The sequence below is a fragment of the Gallinula chloropus genome, assembly GCF_964237585.1.
Source record: "Gallinula chloropus genome assembly, chromosome: 27".
Classification (NCBI taxonomy): Eukaryota; Metazoa; Chordata; class Aves; order Gruiformes; family Rallidae; genus Gallinula; species Gallinula chloropus.
In genome coordinates, this window is record NC_140112.1 from 3,107,124 (window position 1) to 3,131,380 (window position 24,257).

The 24,257-nt window shown below is 51.4% G+C and overlaps 1 protein-coding gene across 1 annotated transcript in view; it reads left to right on the forward strand.

Annotated features, from left to right (window-relative positions):
- Positions 1-8,463: 8,463 nt before the first annotated feature.
- SYT6 (synaptotagmin 6) overlaps positions 8,464-24,257 on the forward strand; it is a gene marked incomplete at both ends in the record, with an annotated part of 30,738 nt that continues 14,944 nt past the window's right edge. Inside the window, 2 exons of the mRNA XM_084276041.1 lie at positions 8,464-8,617; positions 23,425-23,761. Coding sequence (XP_084132167.1) covers positions 8,464-8,617; positions 23,425-23,761 — 491 coding nt within the window. The remainder of the gene's footprint in view (positions 8,618-23,424; positions 23,762-24,257) is intronic.

The window sequence follows — 24,257 nt, forward strand, 5'->3', positions numbered from 1 at the left end:
AGCCCGCCTCGTCTGCCCCCCCCACCCCCCATTGTGACCACAAGGCAGGAGCTCCTGCAAGGGCGATCAGGTTTGCTCCTGCCTCTGGTGATCCCTGTGAGCACCCCTGGGGCCAACCATGAAGAGCAGAGGGTGTTTGTTTGAGTCGGGTGTGTGACATTGGCCCTGGGTGCTCTCTGCACTCCTGAAACCTGCCCAGATTGCTCCTCAGTTGCTTTTTGTTGCTAAAAGCTGCATCTCGGGGTACTTTTGGTGAGCAGAGTGAATACCTGAGCCAGGAGTCCCTGCCACAGGTGGGGAGCACCATGTGCTCCCAAAAAGATGTGCGGTCTGAGTGTCACCGATGGGCAGGAGCCCTGGTCCTGCACCTGTGCCCTTGGTGCTGAGCAGGAAATTGGCAGTAGGTGAGATCTGAGCCTGCCCTTGATCCTAGCCCTGGATTTTTCTGCTGAATCCGACCATGCAGCAGATGCCGGGTGTGTGCAGCCTGCTTTCAGCTCAGGCACAGCTGTACTGGGGCACTGAGTGCTTGTAATGACCATGGTGCAGCCCGGATCATCTCTTTTCCTGCTGCCTGGTGTCTGGTGGAAAGGAGTAACTACCCTGACTGAGTTAGGCAGCAGTGTTTAATCTGGAAAGGCAGGCTGTACTGAGGCATTTCAGCCATTCCTGCAGTAGGCAGCTGGAGGAGCTGCCCAGGCTGTAGAAGAGCTGTGTGTGGTCTGTGTCTCCTGCTGAAGCTGTGGTATGTTCTGGGTTTCACCACCCTTGTGCAATGCTCTCCATCCCTCTGGAAAACACGATTATCAGAATGTGTGTTGTCAGCATCAATACTCCACTTGGTTATTTGGAAGTTTTCCTGCCCCAGCTCAGTGTCCAGAGCTCCAGTATGAGCCTTGTTAACTCTACAGTTTCTCAGTTCCCTTTCACAGTGAGTACTGAGCAGACGTAATTGGCATGGAATACTTTCTTTGGCCAGTTTGGGTCACCTGTCCTGGCTTCGTCCCCTCCTTTCTCATTAGCAGAGAAAGTCCTTGACTGCTTGACTCAACTGAAAACATCAGGGTGTTATCAGCACTGCTCTCATTTTAACACTCAAACACAGCATTGCATCCGCTGCTACAGAAGAAGTTAACTCCATCCTGAGTGGAACCAGGACAGTCTGGTACTTGGTGGGCTGCTGGCTCGTGGGGCAGCTGTGGGCACATCAAACCAGTTTAACCTTCTGCCAAGTTCTCCCCCAGATACACGCAGACCCCGTGTCCTCCTGGTGTCTGCACAGAACAGAAATGTGTCAGCCCACCTCTGCTGCTGGCTGCTGGAAAGGAAATTCTGTACATAGGAGCCTCTCCCCTTCCTGCCTTTACTGCACAACGAGCACAGTGGCCCAACCTCGTTAGGTTGATGAGCTGCTGCTGCTTTCTTTAAACTGAACTGTGTTTGTTCCCATGTTCTGGTACTCAGTGCAGAGATGACTTGTGCAGCATGACCCCGGCCAGGGCTCTGGCAGGGCAGTCGTGAGGGCCTGGCCATGGCTGTGGCAGGGACTCCAGCACCCTGGGAGCACATGCCTCTCTGGGACAGGTGCTGCAGGCTTTGGGTGGGCACATCTGCCCATAAGCAGGGTTATGCCCTTGGGCAGCACTCAGCTGTGGTGATGAAGGACACTTCTCTGGCTGAGAGCAGTGGTGGGGAGATGTTTGACGATTATCTAAGCAGACCTACTAAGTAAACAACTTTTTGCCAGTGCTAATGGATCTGTGTCCTTGCCTCTTGTCATTTTAGAGCCCTGGGAAATAATGTTATCAGTAGGTAAATAGATTTTAGAAAGCCACCAGCCCAGTGAAATCCTTGGGCCCTGTGATTCGATGCTGGCAGGATCAGCAATCAGGCAACACGATCTCCTTCCTTGCCATTTCCCCAGGCTGGGACCTCAGGCAGTGGTGGGCTATGAACCCTCAGCCTGATGAGAGCAGCCTGCTGCACAGCCCGCCTGCCCTTCCCACAGGCAGCTGGCAAGGACATCCTTATTCCAAACTGCAGGACCAGCTGCTCCTCCTTTGGGGGGCTATGAAGCTGTGAGAAAGCAGCGACAGCAGAGACCAGCGGCTTGGGCAAGTCCCACGTGCTGCATGGTGAATGTTTCTCTAGGAGGATCCTGGGGAATGGAAATGATCGCCAGCATGCATGTCACTTAGGATTAACTCTTCTGTCCCTTGTGAGGGGATGATTAAGTCGTGAAGTGATTGGCAAGGGTTTTCTTTCTTCTGTCTTTACAAGTAGGAGTATTGCAAATGCCACTTTGTGCTCCCAGGAGAGATCCTTGTAGAGGATGCTCTGAGGGTAAGCTGTCTGTATAGCAGCGGTCTGTGCTGCAGATCTATGTCTCCAGCCAGAAAACTCACTTGGTGGGTCTTGGCATCACTGTTCAGGATGTTTTGGGACTGTCTGTGCTGCAGCAGGACTCCCACCCCACCACAGTGTCCCTGAGGCTGATCTGAGAGGTTCATTGAAGAGAGCTCAGGCTTCCTTTTGCGAGTTCATCTTCCCCTGAAATAAAAGCACTACGGTGCTTTCTCTCAGAGGCACAGTTGTGCACCATTGTTTTTGTTTTCTCTGTTACAGAAATACTGCTATTTTTATTACTTGTATTTCCACTGGGAGGGATAAAAATAACTAGAATAGGGCAAATGCTTTGTGAGCACACTGTGTGTGTGCGGGTGGGGGGAAAGCAAGCTTATAACTCCATATTTTCCATTACAGGTATCACCTTAGCTTGTTTCTTCTTGGAGTTTGAGATTAAGTATTTTCTACTTTGCTTTCCTGTTTCCATGAAAATGATCTGGGTGGTTCCAAGGCAGGTTGAGATTGCAGCCTTCCACTCTCTGACAGGTGGTGCTGCCTGCGGCGCGGGGAAGGGTGGTTGCAGATGGGTGTGCTCAGCCTCTTGCTGTGCTGTACAGGCACTGGGATTTTCCCAGATTCTTTTATCCAACCCTTGCAGTGCCTCACTCTCTCCTTTCTGGGCAGGAATTGTCCTGAGGTAAAGCTGTATGTGCAGCAGTCCAGGGCTGTTTCCAATCTAAAGACTCCCCAGCTCACGTCTTGGCAGTGTCACCTAAACCGCCTGTGGACACCACTGGCCGAGCAGGGTTCTGCTCTGCAAACACATAAAGCCCCAGCTGAGACCTGCAGGCTGCTGCAGTGAGGGCTGAACGGGCACCTGGCTGCCCCAACACACGATGCTGAGGAGCACAGGAGAGCAAAGGCTCCGTGGGCGCCTTTGGCACCTCATTGCTGAGGCAAATCCCCGTCTGTCCTCAGGGTTCTGGCACCAGCGGTTTCTCACCCCCGAGGAAAGCGCAGGCTTTCTAACACAGATTAAGCAGTGACACTGGTAAGAGTGTCCAGGGCACAGAGGGTCGGAAGGAGACCCTAACAGCAGCAGCTTTTCATCTCTTCTCAGAAAAAGGATGTGCTATCATCTGCCATTAACAGTTGTGCAGCGGCCAGCTTAATCCTTCCAGCAGCTGCGTGCCAGGCAGCAGCCATGGTTCCGGCTTCAAAGCGCCGCAGAAGCGTCCCTGAGCCCAGGGCAGATGGCGACTGACGTTGCGAATGAGCCAGAGGAGGTGAAATGGGCTCAGTTGCAGCCTAACGCTCCTTCCCGTTGCATCGTGCCACGGCTGGGCCACAGGATTTGCTGCCACCATCTTCCTGCACTTTAGGGCCTGTGAGCCTGGGCTGTCAGGCTGCCGTGGGCCCAGCAGCGCGTTGAGGCCACGTGTGTCACCGCGACTGCGGCACGAGGCTGGTGCCTCGCACAGCTGCTCTTGCCTGGTGCAGCCAAGGTGTCCGGTACCCCAGCAAGGGTCCTGAGCTCTCCCTTGGTTAATTCCAGACTAAGCCCTGTTAACGCAGCTGCCTGGGGCACGGCAGCTCGGCCTTGCTTAGCTAATGGCTTTGTGGCACGGCTGCTGGCTGCAATGCTCACAGCACAGCTGATACCATCGCATCTGATGTCTCCCAGCCATCTGATGCTGCTGGAGCAGAAATGGCTTTTGAGAGCTTCCAGCCCTGCCAAATCACGTCATGACTGTTCACCTTGAGGATACACCAAGATCCCTGCTCAGTACAAGGTGTTTCAGAAGTCCCATCACCAGAAAACAATTTTTCATGACTGTCCTGCCCCTAGAAAGCTTCTTGGCCACATGCACTTGTCGTCAGGGAAGTCTGTCTCTGGTGTCCAATTCTGTGCTGCAAGCTGTAATGCCTCTTGCAACCAGAGCTTTTCAGGACACCCAGCCACTTTTTCTTGCCATGAAGCCAACGAAGCTGGTGCTGCACAGCAACCCCTTGCTGACATGTGGGGACAGGCACCAGGAGCAGGTACAGCTTACCCCTTCCTGGGTGGTCTTTGCAGCACCGTGACCAGCAGAAATGCAAAGCTCTGGCTGCTCCACACACTCCTGGGGCAGGGGGGTTCAGTGGGGGTGCAGGGGGTGGGAGATGCTCTGTGCTACACACAGTTCAGGGCAGATTTAATGCTTGGAGCACGGGTTGTCTAACTATTTTTCATAAAGTTAGTTTGAGCTCAATTCTTGCTAGCAGTATTGGGTTTAAACTAGTCCTTGAAGCTCTGTCTCCATTGTGACAGCGGTAATCTCCTCTCCTCTGTGCACACAGAGATAAGGTGGGGATGTTGGTTTTGCTGGCTGCTTGCAGGCCATCAGCCACTGCAGAAGAGCTGCACATGGAAGCACTGCATGAAGGTGCACGGCGACGTGTGTTACGTGTCTGTGCCCACAGCACGTGTTGCCCAAGCCTGGCATTTATTCCAGCAGCTGTGGGATTAGCTACAGATGTGGCCTTTCCTATTTAACTCTTAGCTCTGCCTCTCTAGATGCAACCTCAGATGGCTGGGCAGAGGGAAGATAAATGCTACCCTGAGAGGAAGGCGTGCTGCGCTTTCCTAAATGCCATGTGAGTGCTGCTGGAGGGAAAAGCTTGCCAGACAGGGGAGCTCCAAAATGCCAGGGTGGGTGCGGGCGAGACAAAGCTGCTGAGCCCCAGCAGAGGTCGGCAGCTCTGCCTGGATCCCCGGGAGCGTGGGGGCACTTGTCTCTGCTCCTTTTTGCAAGGTGGGAAGGCAGCTTATAGCACAAGCTCAGTCAGCAGCGGGCTGTGACCAGGATGCTCTGCACTTCGTGCATCAGTTTGGGGATGGGGCCCTGCACCCTCTGCAGCATGGCCAGGGAGGGGGCGACGGGAGCTGCGGCACCTAGGGAAGGGGCTGACTCCTCTGGAGCTTTCCCTGCTCTGGTCTGCCTGGCAGAGCAGGGGTTTTGTAGAGTGAGACAAGAGGTGCAATCTCATATCCCAGTGTATGTGTGTGTGGGGGGGATGCAGCCAGGGAGAGTCCTTGGAGAAGCAGCGTTTGGTCTTTCAAAGGTGGCAGCTGCTGCCTGGCTGGTTCTCAGCCCTTTGTGTTGGGCAGTGTGACACAAATTTGAAGTTACAGGGTGCAAAAATGTCTGGGTTTGTCTTCTGAAGAAATATTTGTTGAGAATATGGATGCTAATAGCAGGGTCTCCTGTTATTGTTACTCAGCAAGCCTGGAATCTGCTGATAAGTAAATGAAGGTGAATAATTGGTCCGAGGTGATGTTAGTTTTAAAAGTAAAAAGTTCTTGGTATTGCCTTTGAAGTAAAATCAGTTTTTTTCCCAAATAATGTAATTATACTATTGATTTCTGTATTACAATTGGACATTAACCTTTTCCAAAGGTTTGGTGGTGGTTGTGGGGCTTTTTTGTCTGTTGAAATCTCTTCGAGGTAGATTTGGATTTCAGCTGCAGTACTTGGCCAGTGTATTCCAGGAATTCCTCTCTTGGTGCCAGTTTTGGTGGCTCAGGCAAAAACTGCTGCTGTGCTGGGGTGATGTGGTGGTGTCATGACCTAGGGGCTCACCAGTATCCCCCTGGGGTCTTGCTGCACTTTGGTTTTGGCAGCCCAAGGATCATAGAGCTCCAACCCCCCCTGCCACAGGCAGGGACCCCCCTTGGCACAGGAGCTTTTTGCTACCTCCTGATGCCCGTGGCCTCTGCTGAGCTGCCAGCACAGGGTGTGTGTGAACCAGTGATACTCACTCCACTGCTGGGGTGAAGTAAATGGGGTAGTTATTTTTTTGGGGAGGGCAGGGGGGAATATTGGTGGTGTCACAGTGACAAATGTAAATGTGACAGGTACTTGGTGATGCTTCAGTGCTCTTTGCTAGAAACTGTGTGATCCTAGTTTGGGATGGTCTGGTGCCGAACTCCTGCTGAAGCAAAGCCAGAGAGAACTCCTCTGTATTTCAGGACACCCCCTGCCCCTGGTAGTGATGTATGGACCCCAGTCAGGGAGGGAGAGACCCTCCTGTAAGGGCTGTGCAGGGATGCAGTGCCACAAATAAGGAAAGACAGAGGCTGGGGGGTGTCAGTGACGGGGACAGTTGGCTCTAAAGGCAGGTTTGGGGCATAATTTCAGTTTCAAGCATCTTGAAAAGCAAAACAGATGGGTGGCTCTAGTGAGTGTGTCATGTAACTGTAATGTACCTGAGCTGGAGCTCCTGGAAAATTGCTGGTTTAGCTTCCAGCCTCACCAATGTCTGCTGAGTAAATGGAGAGTGTTGTGGCCGTGGTGCTGCCAGCACGCAGCTGGGGATGTTGGTGTTTGCTTGCACGGGGTAAACGCTCTCTGAAACGCTTCCTAATCTGCAGGCTCACAGTGTTGGCAGCTGCAGGTTACGCAGCACTGACCGGGAGGTGGTGGTGTCTAATTAAAAGTGTCGCTCTGTGACCAGGTTGGATGGTGCTGCCTTAATAAACGACTTCATGCCTGTTGCCATGGCAACAGAAGTTTTTGGAAGGAGAAGTGCTTAGCAGGCAAGTTGCTCTTGCCAGAGGCTGCCATGCCGGATGCAGCGCTGGGGCAGGCGATGTCAGGCGTCCAGAGCTGGGGCTGGGGTGACCGAGGGGTCCTGCACACAGGGTGCTGGGCACACGCACCTCAGCACCTGCCCAGCCCCCCTGTGTGGGCAGCATGTCACCAGCCCAATGGTGTGTGGCATCCAGCCAGCGAGGGGGGTCAGGGATGCTGCTGAGAGGGGCTGGCAGCCCCCAGCAGAGCTGCATCAAGGTGGATGGGCACCTGGGTCATGCCGAGCTGCGGGGCCATGCTGGGCAGTGCCAGCTCCACAGTGCCCAGCCGCTGTCACCCCAAGAAGTGGGCAGGGACCCCACAGGAGGAGGCAGCTTGAGGGCACCTGGGATGGTCCCTGGTGTCCCCAGCCCGGCGGTCAGACACAGAGGTCCCATGGGGTCTGCTGCCTCACAGGAGCCTGGGTGGATGGGCTGGGGGCTGCCAGAGGGCCTGGGGAGCCTCCTGCCACACTGGGTGCTCCTGTAGCTCCTGGGACTGGTGCAGTGTGAGGGCTCCAAGTGCCTCTGCAAGTAATTAACAGGCCAGATAAACACAGTGGAGTGAAGCTGAATGTACTCGTGATGTGGGGCTGAGGGACTTGTGTAGCTTTAGCCCTGGCTCTCCATTATGCTCATTATATCTGTACTAACTTCTCTGCTCCAGAAGCTGCAAGAAATCATCTTGCTGTATGTAATTTTAATTGCCTGTTCTACAATTGCTTCTTTTCCCATGCCTGTCAAATATATTCTCTGTTCAGAAGTGCAGCTCTGTCATGTGGCATGGCCTGTCTGCTAAATTACAATAGGAATAAAAAAAAATACTGCAGGAAATAATAATAGAAAAGTCCAATTATGAAATACAATGGCATCCTCAATCTCTGTTGCCATCTGCAGCCTGTTGTGTTAGGACCAGTAAAAACAAATCAATAAAACCTGCTGCTTTTCTTCTGTTGCCTTTGGCAGTTGTAAGTAGTTTGTGCGGCGGTCATGGGAGCACCCTCTGGTGTGATGATGTGCTGTCCTCAGCCAGATGATTTCAGCATTCACTTTCTTTGCAGAATTGCTCTGGGGCTGGGATTTGAAACTCTGCACCTGGAGAACGGAGACAGGGCAGCGATGAAAGTGTTAAAAAGAATTATCTGGGCTGCAGCTTTAACAGCCTGTATGGAGGGCACGAAAATGAATTTGGTAGGAGGTTCTTTGTCGGGAACACGCCTCAGCAGTAAACAGATATCTGATCTCAGAGGCAATAAGGCATCAGGAGCGCTGGCAGGACTGCAGCAGGCTGTGGCTCCTGACCTGGCTCCCACCCCGGTCTGAATGCTGAGGAGGGTTTGTGGAGCTGGAGCACTGCCTGGCACCGGGCGTCCCTTTGGGTGCTGCCAGGCCAGAGGTGGAACCGGTGTGGATCTGTTTGTGTGATCAAAAATAAACAAACCCTCTTTTCCTAGTCTGACTTTCTTAGACAGCAGAGGGGGATAGCAGAGGATGCGGTGTGGGAGATGAGTGGTACCAAGGATGACAGCCGTTGTCAGAAGGCAGTCCGCATTGTCACCGAGCTGTGCCGGAAGAAAAGCCTGCCTAGCTTGGACCTGGACACTTGCAGGGAATTCCTCCTGCTGCCTTCCGACCAGAGCCTGATCATCTCCGAGCCAGGTACAGTACCCTGGTCCTGTCTGCTCGAGCAGTGCGTGTGGTGCCCACAGCCAGAGGCAGGCAGGAGGACGCTGGCACGGGCAGGGAGGTGTGCGCAAGTCCCGGGCAGGCTCGGGGGATCGGTCTCTGGGTGCCTGTGTTCCTGGACACATATTCCACTGTGAAGCTGTGGGTGCAAGTGCTGCCTCACCTGTTGATGCGAAACGGTGTGGCCTGATGGGGAGAGCTGCACGGAGGGGCGGGCAGGGCACTGCATGCTGGTGAAGCATAAAAACATAGACTTGTGCCTTGCATAGAGCAAAAGGGAGTAAAAAGCCCGTTTAAGTAACTGAGGTGACAGGAACCAATCGCTGTTAGCCCAGTGTAAGAAAAGGGAGGACTTGCATGGATTTTTGTTCACTGGTAAGGGTTCTTAATGGACTTCCCTGTCTTTGTTTTACTATCCCTAAGAACTGCCTGAAGTTGTTCTTCCTTAGCTTGCGGAGCTAGGGAGACACCGGCATGTCAGCAATGAGCCAAGAGCCAGCAGACTGCTCTAAGGGCAAAGGGGCATCTCTTTACCAGACAGTGGGTGGGTTTCTGTGCGCTGCTGCTCACAGCTGCTTGTTCTGCAGAGGTTGCCTTCTCCTCTGACTTCAGAAGATCTTGGCAGGGAGAGCTTACATCCCAGGCTCTCACATTGAGGGGCAAAGCCAGAATCCTGTGTTTTTTAGGATGGTTGGTGATACGGTTGATAAGCTGTTTGTGTATCAGAACATTTGCATAGAGTGCTTGCTGCTTTTTTTCTTCAAGGTTTCTGCAGACAATGCTCTGCCAACCTGCCTGACCACACAGCCTAAGTTTCCAGAAACTTTTCCTCTCTCTGCCCAGGCACAGCACAGTAGCTGGTCAATCCCTGCCCGAGGCTTTCTGTGCCATCTTGCTTCAGTTCCTCCTGCCCCTCTACCAGCATCTTACACGGGATGTGACCGGCACATGGGACACGTGCAGCTCTCAGGCTTCTCTGGGCTTCTGCTGCCCCTTTGCTTGCTGTGGTGCTTCCACTGTGTGCAGCCTAACACCTTCAGTTCCCATCACATGCTGCTTGTAAGGTGTTTGCCATCTGGCAGTGCCTTTGCACCTGCTTGTTCTGAAGGCCTCTGACCACTGCTGCATCACTTCCAGTGCAGATGTTTCCTCTGTTGCAAATAACTTATCTGCATTGCTCCATCATTTTCTACCTTGGCTGCAAAAGAAGTGTTTTCTGTCCCTGTGCAGCAGAAATACCTGCACTGATCTTGTCCTGTCCGCCCTGATGCGACCAATAGTTGCCTGGCGTTAGTGCAGCCTGTTCAGGACTGCGTTTCCAGGTCACATCACATCACAAACGTCTTTAACATCTGAGTGTTTGTCTGCTCTGATCTCTGGTTTAAGCACCGGCCTCTACCCCAGTGCCCTGGGCAAGTCATGCCGGGCTGGCTGACTGCAGCGGGTGCATTAACAGCTATTACTGTTGTCTCTGCTCCGCATGACTGCGCCCATTTTTATGTCTAGACAGCACTGAGGACACGGTTCGGGCCCAACGGGTGCTAATAACTCTCAAATGCCTGGATGTGAAGCTGCTCCAGCAAGGGAAGCACAGCTGCCTGCACTGCGTGTTGACTAGCGGGGTGGTTGGGGCAGTGAGATGCTGTCTGCATTGGTGTCTGGGTGTTTAATTCCCTGCGTTTGTGCTTTGTCCATTTTACACTGCAGACTCCTGTTAAGCTGATTTGCTATCTGTACCTGGTGTCCTGTGTTCAGATCCACTGAGTCCTTCCCCATAAAGATCCCTACATGAAAAGGGAGGTTGTGCAGAGCTGAGCAGCGATGGAGCTTTGAGGCGGGTGCTGTGTGGGTACTGGCAGGATCAGAGCAGGAGTACTGGGTCCTGCCAAGCGTGCCCAGGCTGGATGGCACGGCCCCGGCACCCTGGGCACCAAGGCTGCTGGGGTAAAACTGGCCCTATGTGTCATCATCATGTGAGCTCAGCAGCTTCTCTGTTAGTTACCTCTATTTGCTAATAGCTAAACCAGCTTGGCTTGCCAAGGGTCTCGATGAAGTTCACATCACCTGTGAGCAGGCAGATGAAAGCACTCCAGTGCTGCGTAAACTGGGAGCCGGGGCTGTTTCCGCACAGCTCTGCTTGCCCTTAGTCCCAGGGAGGTGGTTTGGGTCTTTCTGATGTTTCAGCTATGGATGGAGAGTGGTATCTTCTGGGGATGCTGTGGAGTAGCAAGGAAATTATCCAGGTATCGCTAACCTTCTTGAACTGCACCCGACAGTGTCAAAAACCCTGAGAATATCAAAACATTCCTGAGTAGTTTATGTAAGGATCTGCCAGAATATGCTGTTATGCAGCGACTTATTTTTTTAAACCATTTTGTGCTGAACGTGGAAAGTGCTACTGTGCATAAAGTAAGTGCTCCTCTGCTCCCTGTACTCCGGGTTATGCAATAGCTGATGCTTCTACTTAAGTCAAAAAAGAAATATAGCTGCAGTGTTTCTCCAGCGTGCTGTACATTGCTGTACCCCCAACAAAGGAGCAGTGCAGGCTGCTGCTGCCGGCCAGTAACCCGGCAGCTAAGTATGTCAGAAAAATAAGGTACTTGGATGAGGAAGGTTGTGGTGTGGATGCGTCAGTGGATATGCGAGGGCGAGCGTTTGCCTGCAGTTTGGCCTGTGGCGGTGCCAGGAATAGAACTGATCTCTTGGCTGTGGGCCCTGAGATCGAGCAAGATGCAGCATCCTTTTGTTGTGCCTATCTGAAATCCTCCCCCGTAGCTCCCTCCATCTGATCGCTCTCTTCCCTGCCAGTCCTCAGCTGTTGTGCAGTGAGTACACAGGCATAAGCTGAAGACAGGGGAAATGCCTGTGATGTAGGGACAGCGTTTACCACTGTGGTGATGTGCCTTCGAGAAATGGACGCATCGTTTCTCTGCCCCAGAGGTGCAGCAGGCACCCTAGGACACAGCTCTGAGACAACCTGTGGACAAGCCCCGCTGAAGTGCCAGGTGCTTGGCTGAGGGTGCAGGGGAGCCCGTGCTGCCATGGGCACACTGCGCTGGGCACAGCTGGCTGCCCCAAGGCACCTGCCCCTCTGCGCACGGGACTGGAGCTGCTGGTGGGAGAGCAAGAGGCCCCAGGTCTGTGGGAAACAGGAAGCCAAATCCTGCTCTGCAGGGCTCCAGCAGTGGAGCAAGCTCTCCCCTGAGTGCTTCTACCCGGAGCTGGTCCAGGGGGGCGAAGTCCATGGTCCTTCCTGCAGGCAGCTCGCTGCAGGCTGCCAGCATCGCTGGGTACCAGGCAGTGTGTCACACCCCACACGACCCTCACCACACGCAGTGTGCTCATCCACACGGTCGGGTGCTGCTCAGTTCAGGCTGAGCTGTGTTACGACTCCCAGTGTTTGCCTGAACCAGGTCCTGCTCGCCATGGGCATACAGTGCCTGGCTGGCTGTGGACAGAGGCTGTCAGCCAGCCCTGGGATGTCATGCCAGGCAGGGCATGGCACAGAAAGTGGGAGCTTGAATCCTCAAAGACATTTAGAAACTGTGTGGTCCTTCTGAAAGGAATGTGCAGAGCTGGTGGAGTGTGGCTGGAGCCTCTGGCTCCTGATGCTTGCTGACTGCAAAGGATGGTCCGCGGGTACGGGAGGGGATTTGCACCAGGATTGCAGCACAGCCATGAGCAAACCCCTGGGTTTGATGTTTAGCTCCAGCACTACCACGATGTGACTTTCTTTAAATAACAAGCTGGGAAGCTGGGGGTTTTGCCTCAGTGTGTCCATGTGTAAAAAGCTTCACTGCCCTGTAGAACAAGCGTGGGGTAGAAGGGATGACATGCAGAGGGATCGCCCAGAAAGCTGCCATGGGACTGTGTGCTCAGCAGTCCCTGTGTTGCCCCTTAAACCCTTCCATGCTCACGATTCACGCCAGCAATGCAGGATGTAAAGCTGAATGGAGAGGAAGAAAATGGACAGCTGGGGAAAATGCAAGACCAGAAGAGACTTTACAGTGATTTCTGTGTCCTAGCAAGCTGTGTGAGCTGTCCTGTGCTCTAACCCCACAGTAATTCAGAGCACATTTAGTGTTTTGCCCTTTGTGTGAACTGTTCTTTTTAAACTTCATGGTGCAGGCAGTACATCTTGTACAGTGCTGAACACCTTCCTGGCCCTTTGCAAACACTATTAAAATGTTGAACCCACAAGTGCATAAGCTGCTGCAGGGAGAAAAAGGGGTGAATTTTTGTGCAGTAGGGTTTTTTTTTCATTGCAGGAATGTTGGTGGGGGAAGATATAGAGAAATTGCTTTTGGACTATTTTTCTTGGGAAGAAAAAAAACCCAACCAAGCCCAAAAATCCTTTGGTGGGATACTCTGACTAATGACAAAATTGCTGCCATGCCCCTTCACTGACACAGGATACCAGCAGCCACCACCTGTGACAAACGGGCAAGTCTCCCAGCTGTAACAACACACCTTTCCAATCACCACCCAAGTGTATTTTAAGTAAATATATCAGTAAATATGTTTAAAGCCACCCAGGCAGGGTTAATACTGTGTTTGCAGGGGCCAGGCACATGAGGAGCAGCACCCTGGGGCAGAGATTGTTCTTATCACAGAGTAAGGCACTTGCAAAATGGATCTTCCCTTCCTCTGCGAGTGGGTAAAGATCCAGCCAGGGCTGTGGGCAGCTCTTTAGCTCAAGTGAAAAGGTATGTGCTTGCACCCTGGAGGTGTCAGGTTCAAACCTCACTACCTTGTGAAACTGTATTAATATAAGGATAAAGCCAACAGCATCAATCTAGGGAGGATGGATTCTACAGTCTGTCTGCGCACACGTGTCTCTGCTTAGGTATTGTGTGGCTCTGTGACTCCACAGCTGCCTCTGGCTACGCACTGTGATGGTCCCAGTAAATAAAAGGCACCTACCGAGCTGCCCGGAGCCTGGATCTTCAGGAGCTTCCTGAGTACCTCTCTGCATAGGCGCAGGTTTGTATCTGCCTAATTGCTGTTGGTTGACTCACCCCTGAGGCAGCGCAGGGAGGCTGATTGTGTTTGTAGGTTTCTTTGCGGACCTGGGAGCCCGTTCCAGTGCAGCTGCAGTAGCCTCATGCCTAGTCAGGGATCAGCATCTCAAACTCCATAGAAACAGGCAGCCAGATTGCAGCTGGTGTTAATTGAGTGTGTGAGCAGGCTGAGGACAGGGACCAGGACTGAGCTGAGGAGCAGACACCTCTTTGGTAAGTCCACATTTCTGAAGTTTCTTTGCTCATTTTCTGCCTTTTTCATATGATGGAGCCTTTTTTTCCTTAGCAAACCTTTTGCTTCAGCAGTTTCTGTCTTTGCTGTTGAAACATTTTCTTCTGGTTTCAGTATTCTCCCTGCGTTTCACTGAAGCCCAGCATGTGCTCTTAGCTAGTTCACATCAGGGCATAGCCTGACTCTCATCCTCCCCATTGTTTTGCAGATGACTCTGAGAAGCTGGTATTTCTGTGTTTGCAGGTATTTGTTGCTTGGCATCTTTGCTGTGCTGAAGTCGTGCCAGTGCAATGTGCACAGCCTGCTGCACGTACTGTGCATTCACTAACAGTCCTGTGTGTGCATCCATTGCTCAGAGATAAAAACAGAGTGATAACTGCATCTGGGGTCTGATACAATTTTTCATTTAACTATAGTTTCAGCTATCCTTGTTTTTCTTACCTGTTTCTTCTTGCTGTTCAGGTTTCCAGGTACAATCATGTGTTCTTCCTTAGGACCCCAGGTTTCCATCTCATGTCAGTCAGGCAGCTTTTTCTATCTGTAATATTTGTTATTTCTTTCTCAAATATGACAATATGTGTTTTTCCTTCCTATCTGTGCGTTGTAAAATCAGGAAGCTTGTCTGTAACAGCCCTTATTGTTTCAATTTAGTGGTCTCACTAACAACGGTCACTTACCCTGGCAGTTGTTTGGGAGAGATGTGTTTTGTCTCTGCCACGCACTGTCTTTAATTATACTTGTACACTGCAAAATGGCATCCTAGAGGGGCAGGGAAGGGATGTTCTGGGTGACTGTACATTAACTGCACATTTCCCATGTCTGTGGAAAAAAGAAAGTTATCTTGCAGGCTGTCTTGTGTGTCATGAAGCTGCAGCTGCTAATTAAGGCCACCTTTATATTTAGCTCAGTTTACTATGCTGTAGCAGGTTAGTGTTTGACAACACAACGGGAGGCTGTGTGGTGAAGGCAGGGCACCAGAAACTCAGCTCATACCAGCCCTTTCAAAATCAGTGTTGAGATGCACAGTCCTACAGCTCTTGGTTCCATGGAATAAATCCTGGCATGCCCGTGCCTCTGGGAGTGTAGGCATTGCTCTGATTTTCTGTGCACGTTTGTAACTGCTGCAAGGAAATGCATGTGCTCCCGTAGCAGCGCTGTCAGGTGGGTACAGAGAGCACCTCCTTCATTGCATTCTCTCCGTACGCAGCGCTTCATCTCCTGGGTGTCTGCAAGCCTTTGCTCAGAGTTATCTGAGCTCAGCTCAGAATCTGGTCTCTGGTCATGATGTCCATGAGCTGCATGGCACAGAGTGGTCCGAGTCATGGGAGAAGGGAAGAAGGAATCTCAGAGCCTGTTTAATAAATGTGTAGGATCAGGCAGTCCAGCCTGTGTGTGTGGCCGCTGAGCAGTACATCTTAGGGTTAAAGATCTCTGTTGTGGTTACAAGCTAATGGAAGCAGCAGTGATGGGCAGGAGCAGAGCCATTCAGGGAGGACATTCCCTGTCATTCATGGCAGCCTGAACAAAGAAACCCTCTTCTCATACCTGCTGCACTCCTGGGGCAGCACGGTGTCCCCGCACCAGGCAGCGGGTCCCAAGCAGGTATGTGGCTGGGGGATCCCTCCCGGCTGCCCCGTGTCCTGCACAGACCCTGCTTCAAACAAGCTGGTCCTGGTTGGCCATGCAGAGTGGTCTTTGGTGTGCCAGGTGGTGTAAGCACGACAGGTTGAGTGAGAGAAAGGGGACAAGGCTTGGGCTTATGCGGCCGTACTGCATCTAGATGGCTTTAACGGGCAACCACATCTCTTGAGGATGCAGACCTGGGCAGGTCTGGGCAATAGAACTCTGGGCATGCTGTCACCAGTCAGGACTCCCCTTGCACGTGCGGGGGCTCTGTGTCCCTGGAGGGGGACACTCTGTCTGACGAAAGCCTTCAGGCCACCATGCCCCATGCTTGGGACCTTCTGCTCTCCCCCAGCTGAGCTCTGCTTTTTCGGGTCCTCAGGCTGTGTCCCCTCACCCCAGCCCAAAGCGCAGCCTTGGAGATGCTGAGCACTCAGATCAGCCTTGCAGCAGCATTCACCCTCTGGGGCTGCAGGCTGGGATGCAGACAGACCCCAGTTCTGCTCCCAGTCAAGCCTTACCCTCAGATCTTTTCAAGGGAGCCTGATTTTAGGGTTTTTTTGAACCATAAGAGAAGCCTTCAGGGAAACATTTTCCCCAAACCGAATCTCGGCATAGAAGGTGAGGATGGCAGCTCAGTCCCAGCGAGCCTGACACTGAAGTGCTGCCAACCGAGGTCTCACAGTGGTCATGGCTTTGGCCAGGTTTCGGGAGGGAGAGTCTAAGGTCCAGGGTCGTTGGTCACTTAAGGGAGACAGAGTGACAGTGAGAAGCTTTTCCATTTTTGGTTTGTATCGCATCTTGAAATGCCACGGTATTCCCACCTCCTAGAAGGGTCTGTGTTACGGTGCTCTGCCAGGCTCTGCTCAGCAGCAGCAGGTCTGGACAGAGACCTCCCCATGTTGAACAACCTCAGCAAGGCTTCCCTGGCACACCAGCAGTACTTGGCTCAGTCCTCTATGCATGGGGCCATGCCCCAGGAGGACGGTGATGCTCTGTGCTGGATGTTTAAGCTCAGCCCAGGGACACCATGTGTGTTCAGCACTGCCGAGTCACTTACAGATGTTGCCACAGCATATTGTGATAAAATGTCATGGGTTTAGCACACAGATATGTACTATAATTACATGCAGTGTGGCTTATAATAGTTCATTAGATTGTCATAAAGCAATGACAACTCTTACTATCTCATTTATAATACTCTAGAGAACAGCGATTAAGACACAAAGCGACCTAAATCACTGGGGGATGTTTTCTTTGGTTTGGAACTTTCTTTTTTTTTTTTTTTTTGTCACTTTTGATAACAGAAATGCTGCATTGCTGACAGCTCAACGCTCCCCTTCTTATTGCACATGCCAGCAAAAGTTTGAGTAACAAATGGGCCTCTAAATGCAGCCTGGAGGGAAAATCTGAATTGGCAGGCAGATCAATAACCACCCAACACCAGGGCAGTTGGTCTGCAGAAGCCTTTGAACTGTCTCCTCTGGACGTTCTCCTCTATCCCTGCCATGGGGTGCAGCAGAGATGAGGACCACACACACGCTGCCCATCCCGAGGGAGCCAGCAGCTTGCAGCCCCCAGCCAAGGCATAGCAGGAGCTTCAGCTCCAGCCTGGATACGTGAGCAAAAATACCTCCAGCTCTCTTTCCTTCTCTCAGGCAGGGCACAATGTGGGGGGCTGCTCAGGGAGTGTCCCAGGACCCGGTCATGTTTAAGTGTTTTCTCCTTAATTATAATTTAAACTGGAGTTTTTGAAATTTGGGAGTTTTCAGGTACTGTCACTTACAAGCAGGGAGCTGTTTTCCAGGACAACAAATTACACAACTGTTAAAGGAAGAAAACTTTTCATGAAGTTGTCCATGTCTCACATTCTAGTCATTCTCCCAGGTATAGACCCACATCCCCTGAAGAATTGAATTAAATGGTGAAAGAAGTGCTGGCACTGCTTAATCAAGGAAGTTTTGTCTGGACCTGGATGGGAGTTGTTGAGGTTGCTGTTTGTGCTTGGACCATAAATCATAGCTGCTTGAAACACTGGATTCCTGCAAGGTCTCCTTATGAAGGAGGTTGCCTTCATACTTAACGTGCAATAATGAGATGGTTTGAATTTTATAATCTTATATAATTACTCTCAAAATAGCTCCTGATTCATCCTTCCCTTTGAAGCTTAGAGTTTGCATTCCAATAAGCTCTTGCATGGCAGGAACCCTGTGGTAACAGCAAACTAATTGTTAAGGTTTTTTCCTATCCCACTGAAACTTTGGCATAGCCAATTTGAGCATCCTTGTGACTATCTTCTATAATCCAGAGCAGGGTGGGCACAGGAGACAAGGGGGCTCTGTGGGGCTCCTGAGGAGCCTGTGCTGCCAGGAGGCAGCTGGTGGGAGCCAACAGTGTGAGACTCAGCATCCAGGGGCTGAGGAGGCAGCAGCACAGGTCTCCCTTTAGCTCCATGCAGGAGCAGCTCGGTGAGTTAGCAGACCTTCCAGGGGTACATTTCAGAGCCTCCATGAAGATTTCCTTTCAGAACGTTCCTGGTGCTCATCTCATGAGGATTCCCACCGGTCTGCTGGCTTGTGAGGGCAGTTTGCTGTTGCGCTGCCTGTGACCTGAGTGTGACAGTGTTCTTTGTGTGAAACAACCTGTGAAAACGTCCTGCTTTCGTGTTGTTTCCATTGTGCCGGCGGCTGTGAAGTCGCTTGTGGTTGGCGTGGAGTAAGGAAGCGAGCTTTGGGCACGCTCTACAGCCAAAGCAGCTGGAGCTGCCACTTGTCTTCACTGAGGGAGACGCTCCAGCAACCCGGGGTGCTGGGAGTGTGCTTGGTGCAGGAGTCTTCAGGGACTCTGCAGGGATTTTGTACTATTGTGCTGCGCTGGGCAGCTGAGAGGAACAATCAGTGAATTTTTACTTAATTACCAAGAGACAAACAACCTGATTTGTTTCTGGATGGGTCACAGTACCAAATGTTTCTGAGAGTTCATTTTCCTCTCCCTGTGCTCTATGGCTGCAGCACTGGCCTCAGCCCAGCATCTCTGTCCCTTGCAAGGGAGCCTGGCATGCAGCTGAGAGCATGTCGCTCAGAGTGGGGTGTCAGTAGGAACAGGCACAGCCCCGAGTGGGAGCTGACACTTGCTCCTGTTGCTTGGATCAGTCCCGGGGTAAAAGCAGTTTGGAGGGTGGAAGAAGAGTCCTGTAACCTGCAGACCTGCCAGTGACATGGCCCCTGTGCTCCCTGGTCCTGCTCCCTCCTTGCCACTACACAGGGGCTGCTCTGCAGCCCTCATCCCCACCCACAGCATGAGATAACGTCTGAGGCACGGCGGGAGCTCTGCTCAATCCATAACTGTTTTCTGACCCGGTCCTCTAGCATCTGCTGGGAACGTGATGAAATATTCTCCCCTCACTAACGACCCCACACCTCTGTGCTCTGGTCTGAGCAGCAGCCTCTGCTGCAGTGCTGCACAACACATCCCGCTCCCGCGCTCCTCGGCTGCCTGTGACAAGCGAACTGACTGCAGTTGGGCTTTGAAGTGACAGCTGCTAATGACTCGTCTAGCTCAGGAATATTTCAGGACATGTTCCTGTAGCTCACAGCTGCCTAGAGAACACAACCAGTAAATCGAGAAGTGCTGCTGGAGCTGCGAGTGACAACCAAATGGCAGCGAGTAAGCCTGGAGATGTGACAGTGAAGACATCAGCAGAGGACTGACGTGCTGGACATAATCCCAGCAAACAGGCGCTGAGCAAGCAGGCTTGCAGTGCTTCCCCCCTGCAGCTCTGTGCTCCACAGACCCCAGCACCCACTTAGCTGTGGGCTCTGCTGAGCACAGCTCCTTGCTGATATGTGAACTGAAGCCGTGTTGGTGACAAGGACAATCCGATCATTATTTTTTGTTCCCATTCCCAGGGCCATGGCAGCCTTGGGGAGGGGATGAGGAGCTGGCTGTGGAGCATGTGCTGCTGCACGGCAGCTCGCCTCCCATCACATGCAGCGTTTCAGGATTTCTAAGATAGCTGCCTTCCTGTTCAGAATTCCTGTGGCAAAGTGCTCTGTGTGCAGCTGCCTTGCAGGGTTTGTTCTGAGTGGTGTTCCCAAAGGGGCCATTGCCTTGCTCTGCTCTGGTTCGTGCTATGGGCTTGGCTGTGGTGCTGCTGGATGCTGTGCTGCTGCTTTGGATTAACATTCAGTTTCGGCTCCATCTGGTCCCTGCTCCCTTCTCTGTAAAGGTTCAGAGCTGAATGGTGTTGCTAAATAAGCTTGTCCATAGCTTGTATTTGAGAGAAACCTTTTCTTCTTCCCCTGCCCTTGTCCTGTGCTCCCCCCAGCCCCAGGCATCTGAGATTCACCACAGTTTCTCCTGCCCAATTTCCAGCCCTCAGCTAATCAGAGGTACATTGCTGAAGCTTCTCAATTGAGAGAAAATTAGATCAGCAGTTGGTGGGTGCCTCACGTGGTCTTTTGTAGCCCCAGAGCTGCCTGCCTTCTCCTCCAGCAGTAACTCTTGTAGTAATCCATCATTTGAATGCGTGATCGCTACAAAGCCCTACAGAAATAGAACAACATATCCTCACAAGCACTGTTGCAATAGAAAAATTTAGCAAAAAAATGGACAGAGAAGCCTGGCAATATCTCCTGAGGTGGTTTGGGCAATGGTTGATATATTACACTGGAAAACCAGTTGCTCAGGTGGTACGAGCGAGGTTAAGGTATGTCACCATCACCCCTGAGCTCTGGGCTCTGCCACCTCCTGTCATCACTCTCCCAGGAGCGTTTGCTCCCACAAGACGTTATCTGCTCCTGGTCACAGCTCAGAGTTGCTGGGAGAGGCTGGATAAAGCCATGTTAGTTTGTATTTGCACCTCCTCCCTTTGAGCTTTATCTGTTCAATTACAAGTTGCACTAAAACCTGCTTCCAGCATGGCAGTTTCTCCCACGTCTCTCAAGGGAGCTGGGCTGGGATGAGGAGCCAGCGCTGAAGAGGGTGCGGAACGCCGGGAGCCATCCCAGGCTGCTGACCTGGCAGCGGAGCGCTGCCTGTAACTTCTGAGAGAAGAATGAGAGAGGAACGTAGCTCCTTTATTTTTCCTCAGGTGGGACCTCTCTTGGAGCAATAGCTCGCTGAGGAGGGGGATGCTGTGAGCTGCGGGGGTCCAGGGAGCTGGATGCGGCACGGGAAATGTTCGGTCAGGCAGAGGCTGAGCAATTTCTGTGCCACTCTGCGTTAGACAGAGCCCTCCCACACATCTCTCCTTCCTTGCCTGGGAAGCCTTGGCTCTGAACATCGCATGGGGTGGGATGTACAAGCAAGAGAGGGGATCTTCCCCCAGGCTGAGGTGTCCTTTGGTCAGCACTGCTGCACCAGTCTCTGGGGAACAAGCCATACCCCCGGCCACACCAGGGACGCACAAGCAGCCCCTGGCACTGGGGCATTTTCTGTGAGATAAGGAATTATCTTGTTTTTACAGATTTTCATAAGTTAAAGGTCATTTAAAGCATAAGACTTTGAACGCTAGGTTGGGGTTTTTTTTTTCTAAAGTAACTGGTATTTTCAAATTCATAAGAGAAAGCTCATTAAATCAATTAAGGTCAACTCTGTCCAACTGATATTTAAGTTTAATAAGTCACGAAGAAGTCTTGAAGAATTCAGTGTCATCTTCAGACAAGCCAATATTCTTCCCAGGCAGATGCTTAAAAAATGTCTGTAAAATCCTGATCCCTTCTACTTGCCTTTTATGTGAGCTGTCAGCGGAAGGAGGAGGAGGTCATGCATAAAAGTATCTGTGAGTCCTGTCAAAGGCATTATGAATGCAGCTCAGCAAGAAGTCACGTGAACTCAGATCTTTCTCAAGCTGGCAACAGGTTTTCAGATGGGATAACCCATTATTTCTGATGTTTTCCATTAATGAGCCTGGTGTGCTAGCAGATCCGTGCTATGTAACTTCTTTGAATGGGCAGAAGTGTCTTAACAGAAGCTTTTCTGTCTCCTAACAGTGCCCAGTGACAGATTCTGCACTGTAACTATTTCCTTTGTAACAAGAGAGTCCAGGTTCCTCAGTTTCCTTATGAAACTGTTCGACATGGAGTTTCCTGGGCACAATTCCAAGACTTAAAGTATAGGAAAACGGTGCCTCTGCACTGTTGGCTTTGCTGAGAATACATTTAGCCAAATCTCCACGGAAGCTCCACTGCTGACTTGTACAAGCCTATTTATTATTGAGTAAGACAGGACCTATTTATTCACCCCTGTAGTGATCTGTATTTCCACCTTGGAGCTACAGCAGAAAATAAATGGTGCAGCCTGACCCGTGCAGGAGGCTGGTGAGGGGAAGTTGCAAAAACTTCTGGATGGCACTTATTCTCCTGGCTGGTGGCTTCCAGCCCTGTCTTATAAGAACCAACCTGAAAATCCTGAACAGGGAGTTGTTGTATTCCCAGATAGCTTGTTAGCAATGTTTGTGGATAGAAATGGGTTGCTGAAGCCTTTGCTGCTATGGCACATTAGTGGTGGTGGTGCTATTTATTATTTTTTTAAATAATTTTTAAATTCAGCTATTTTGTCAAGATAAAAATCTGTCTTTCCTCATATTTCACAGATTTTCTGTCTTAAACATTAAATGTCATCTTACATCTGTGCAAAACTAAATGGTATGATCAAAGGGAACAGAAGGGGGTTCTGTTTAAGGTAAAGCTTTTGTCAGGGTACTTCTAGTACCTTACATCAGGCTGCTTATAGCAGCTGTGATGGGAAGCACAGATGTGTGTTTCCCATCTTATCTTCTAAGAGCTAAACTGGCTGGTAAGGATGGATTTTGTGGGAGATTGGTTTAAATTCAGTTTTTGGGTGAGTGTAGCATTTCTCAGAGCTCCTGGAGGTGAGCACCTGTGGCCTTAAGTGGTTTAAACATGGTCTGAAGGGGTGCAGTCGGCTGGGGCTGCTCAGGCAGTTCAGAAATACACTCCTCCAGCAGTGAGCTGGGCAGCTGCTGGCTGTTTCACATGCCAACACAAAACCTACACAGAACCAGAGTAAGTATGAACTTCTGGAGCCTTCGGTGGGGTTTTGCTTGTCTTTCTGTCCTGACTCACACCCAGGTAATTCGAGGAGTGTAGTGTTACTGATCACTACAAAGAACAGAAATTGTCCCTGGACTCACAGCGATCAGTGGCTGAGCTGTCTGTAGTCTGGACGCTGACGACTTCAGGGCAAACCTGTCTTCATCTTCAGGGATGGGTATTCTTAGTGGTTCTGCTCAGTTGCACTTTCGGGTTGGGTGGGAAACTCGGAATTAATACACTAAGAACTGAACCAAAAATATCCAGTGTTTTCTCTTTTTGAAGTGTTGTGAATCATTTCACAGCCTAGATTGTGTGTGTGTATATATATATCTCTATATATATATGTCTTCCTTTTTCCCTGACTCTTCATCCATAGCTGTGGAAGCTCTTTCCTCTCCAGAAAAAGACTGAAATGCTGAAATACACAGTGTATGAGGTAACAGTGACTCAGAGAACACGCACAGCTTCAGAATAAGGAAGAATGCGTTGTACTTTCTGTACAGTGTTTGGTTTCACTGCATCAGCAGCTTGTGATTTTTAAATTATTTCTTTAAATTGGTATTCACTTTTCATTCCCTATAGGCACAACAATCTGCTTCCAGGATCACCGTAGATAGATAGGTATTTTTAATATCATGCCCGAACACCTATGGTATGGAATAAAAAGGCAGTTTCTGCTGGTACAGCACAAGAGCCTGCTAAGAGCTCTCTGCTAGTCACGATAGACATCATTTCCAACCATTTCTTCCCTTTACTTACAGCTTTCTCACCATCTTTCTTTTCTCTTCTTTCTCCTCTCCCCCTCCTCTGCTCCCCCTGTTGCTGGTGCCTTCTCTCCCCCTGTAGAGCTCTCCGTCAGCCTCCTCGCAGTCATAGTCATTGTGTGTGGCCTGGCGCTGGTGGCAGTTTTTCTGTTTCTCTTTTGGAAGCTGTGCTGGGTTCCCTGGAGGAACAAGGCCATTCCCCCTAACCCGGCCGTCCCGCAGGGCGAGGCAGGCTGCAGTAAGGAGAGCATGGCAGACAAGCTGAAGGAGACGGGTGCCATCAGTTTCCTGGAGGCAGCGGTGAAGATCAGCCACACGTCGCCAGACATCCCGGCGGAGGTGCAGATGTCCATGAGAGACCACATCATGCGGCGCACGCGGATCCAGAGGCAAACAACGGAGCCGGCATCTTCGACCAGGTGAGCGGGACGCGGGGCTCGGCAGGCCGCGAGAGGCCTCTGCGGGTGTTTCAGTGGCTGAAGGAAGCGCTCGCCTGCACGTGGGTCTGTTCTCCAAAGCTCGGTCATTCACGAGCTGCTGCGCTGGGGCTGGCTCACCATGGGCCCTTCCACAGCAGTCCAGGACCCAGGCCCTGCGACTCGTCCTCATTGTGTCGAGCTGTCAGTGTGCTTTGGCCGCTTTAGTTCTGCTCCAGCACGAGAGGCAGGATGAAGTACCCATGATGGTGTGCTGTCAGACAGAATTAGACCTTGGTGCTCTCTCCTGCTTTTATGGCTCAGAGCAGAAACAATTAGATAAGCAGAACTGACGTATCGCTCGTTGCACGAGCTCAGAACCAGCCGTGCTCAGCGTGCGTCTGTCAGGCGGGGACAGGGGGATCGGCATCGCACTGGGTATCAGGCTGTTCGAACCTTGCACGGCACCTTCTTGGCAAGCACGCTGAGAAATGCAATA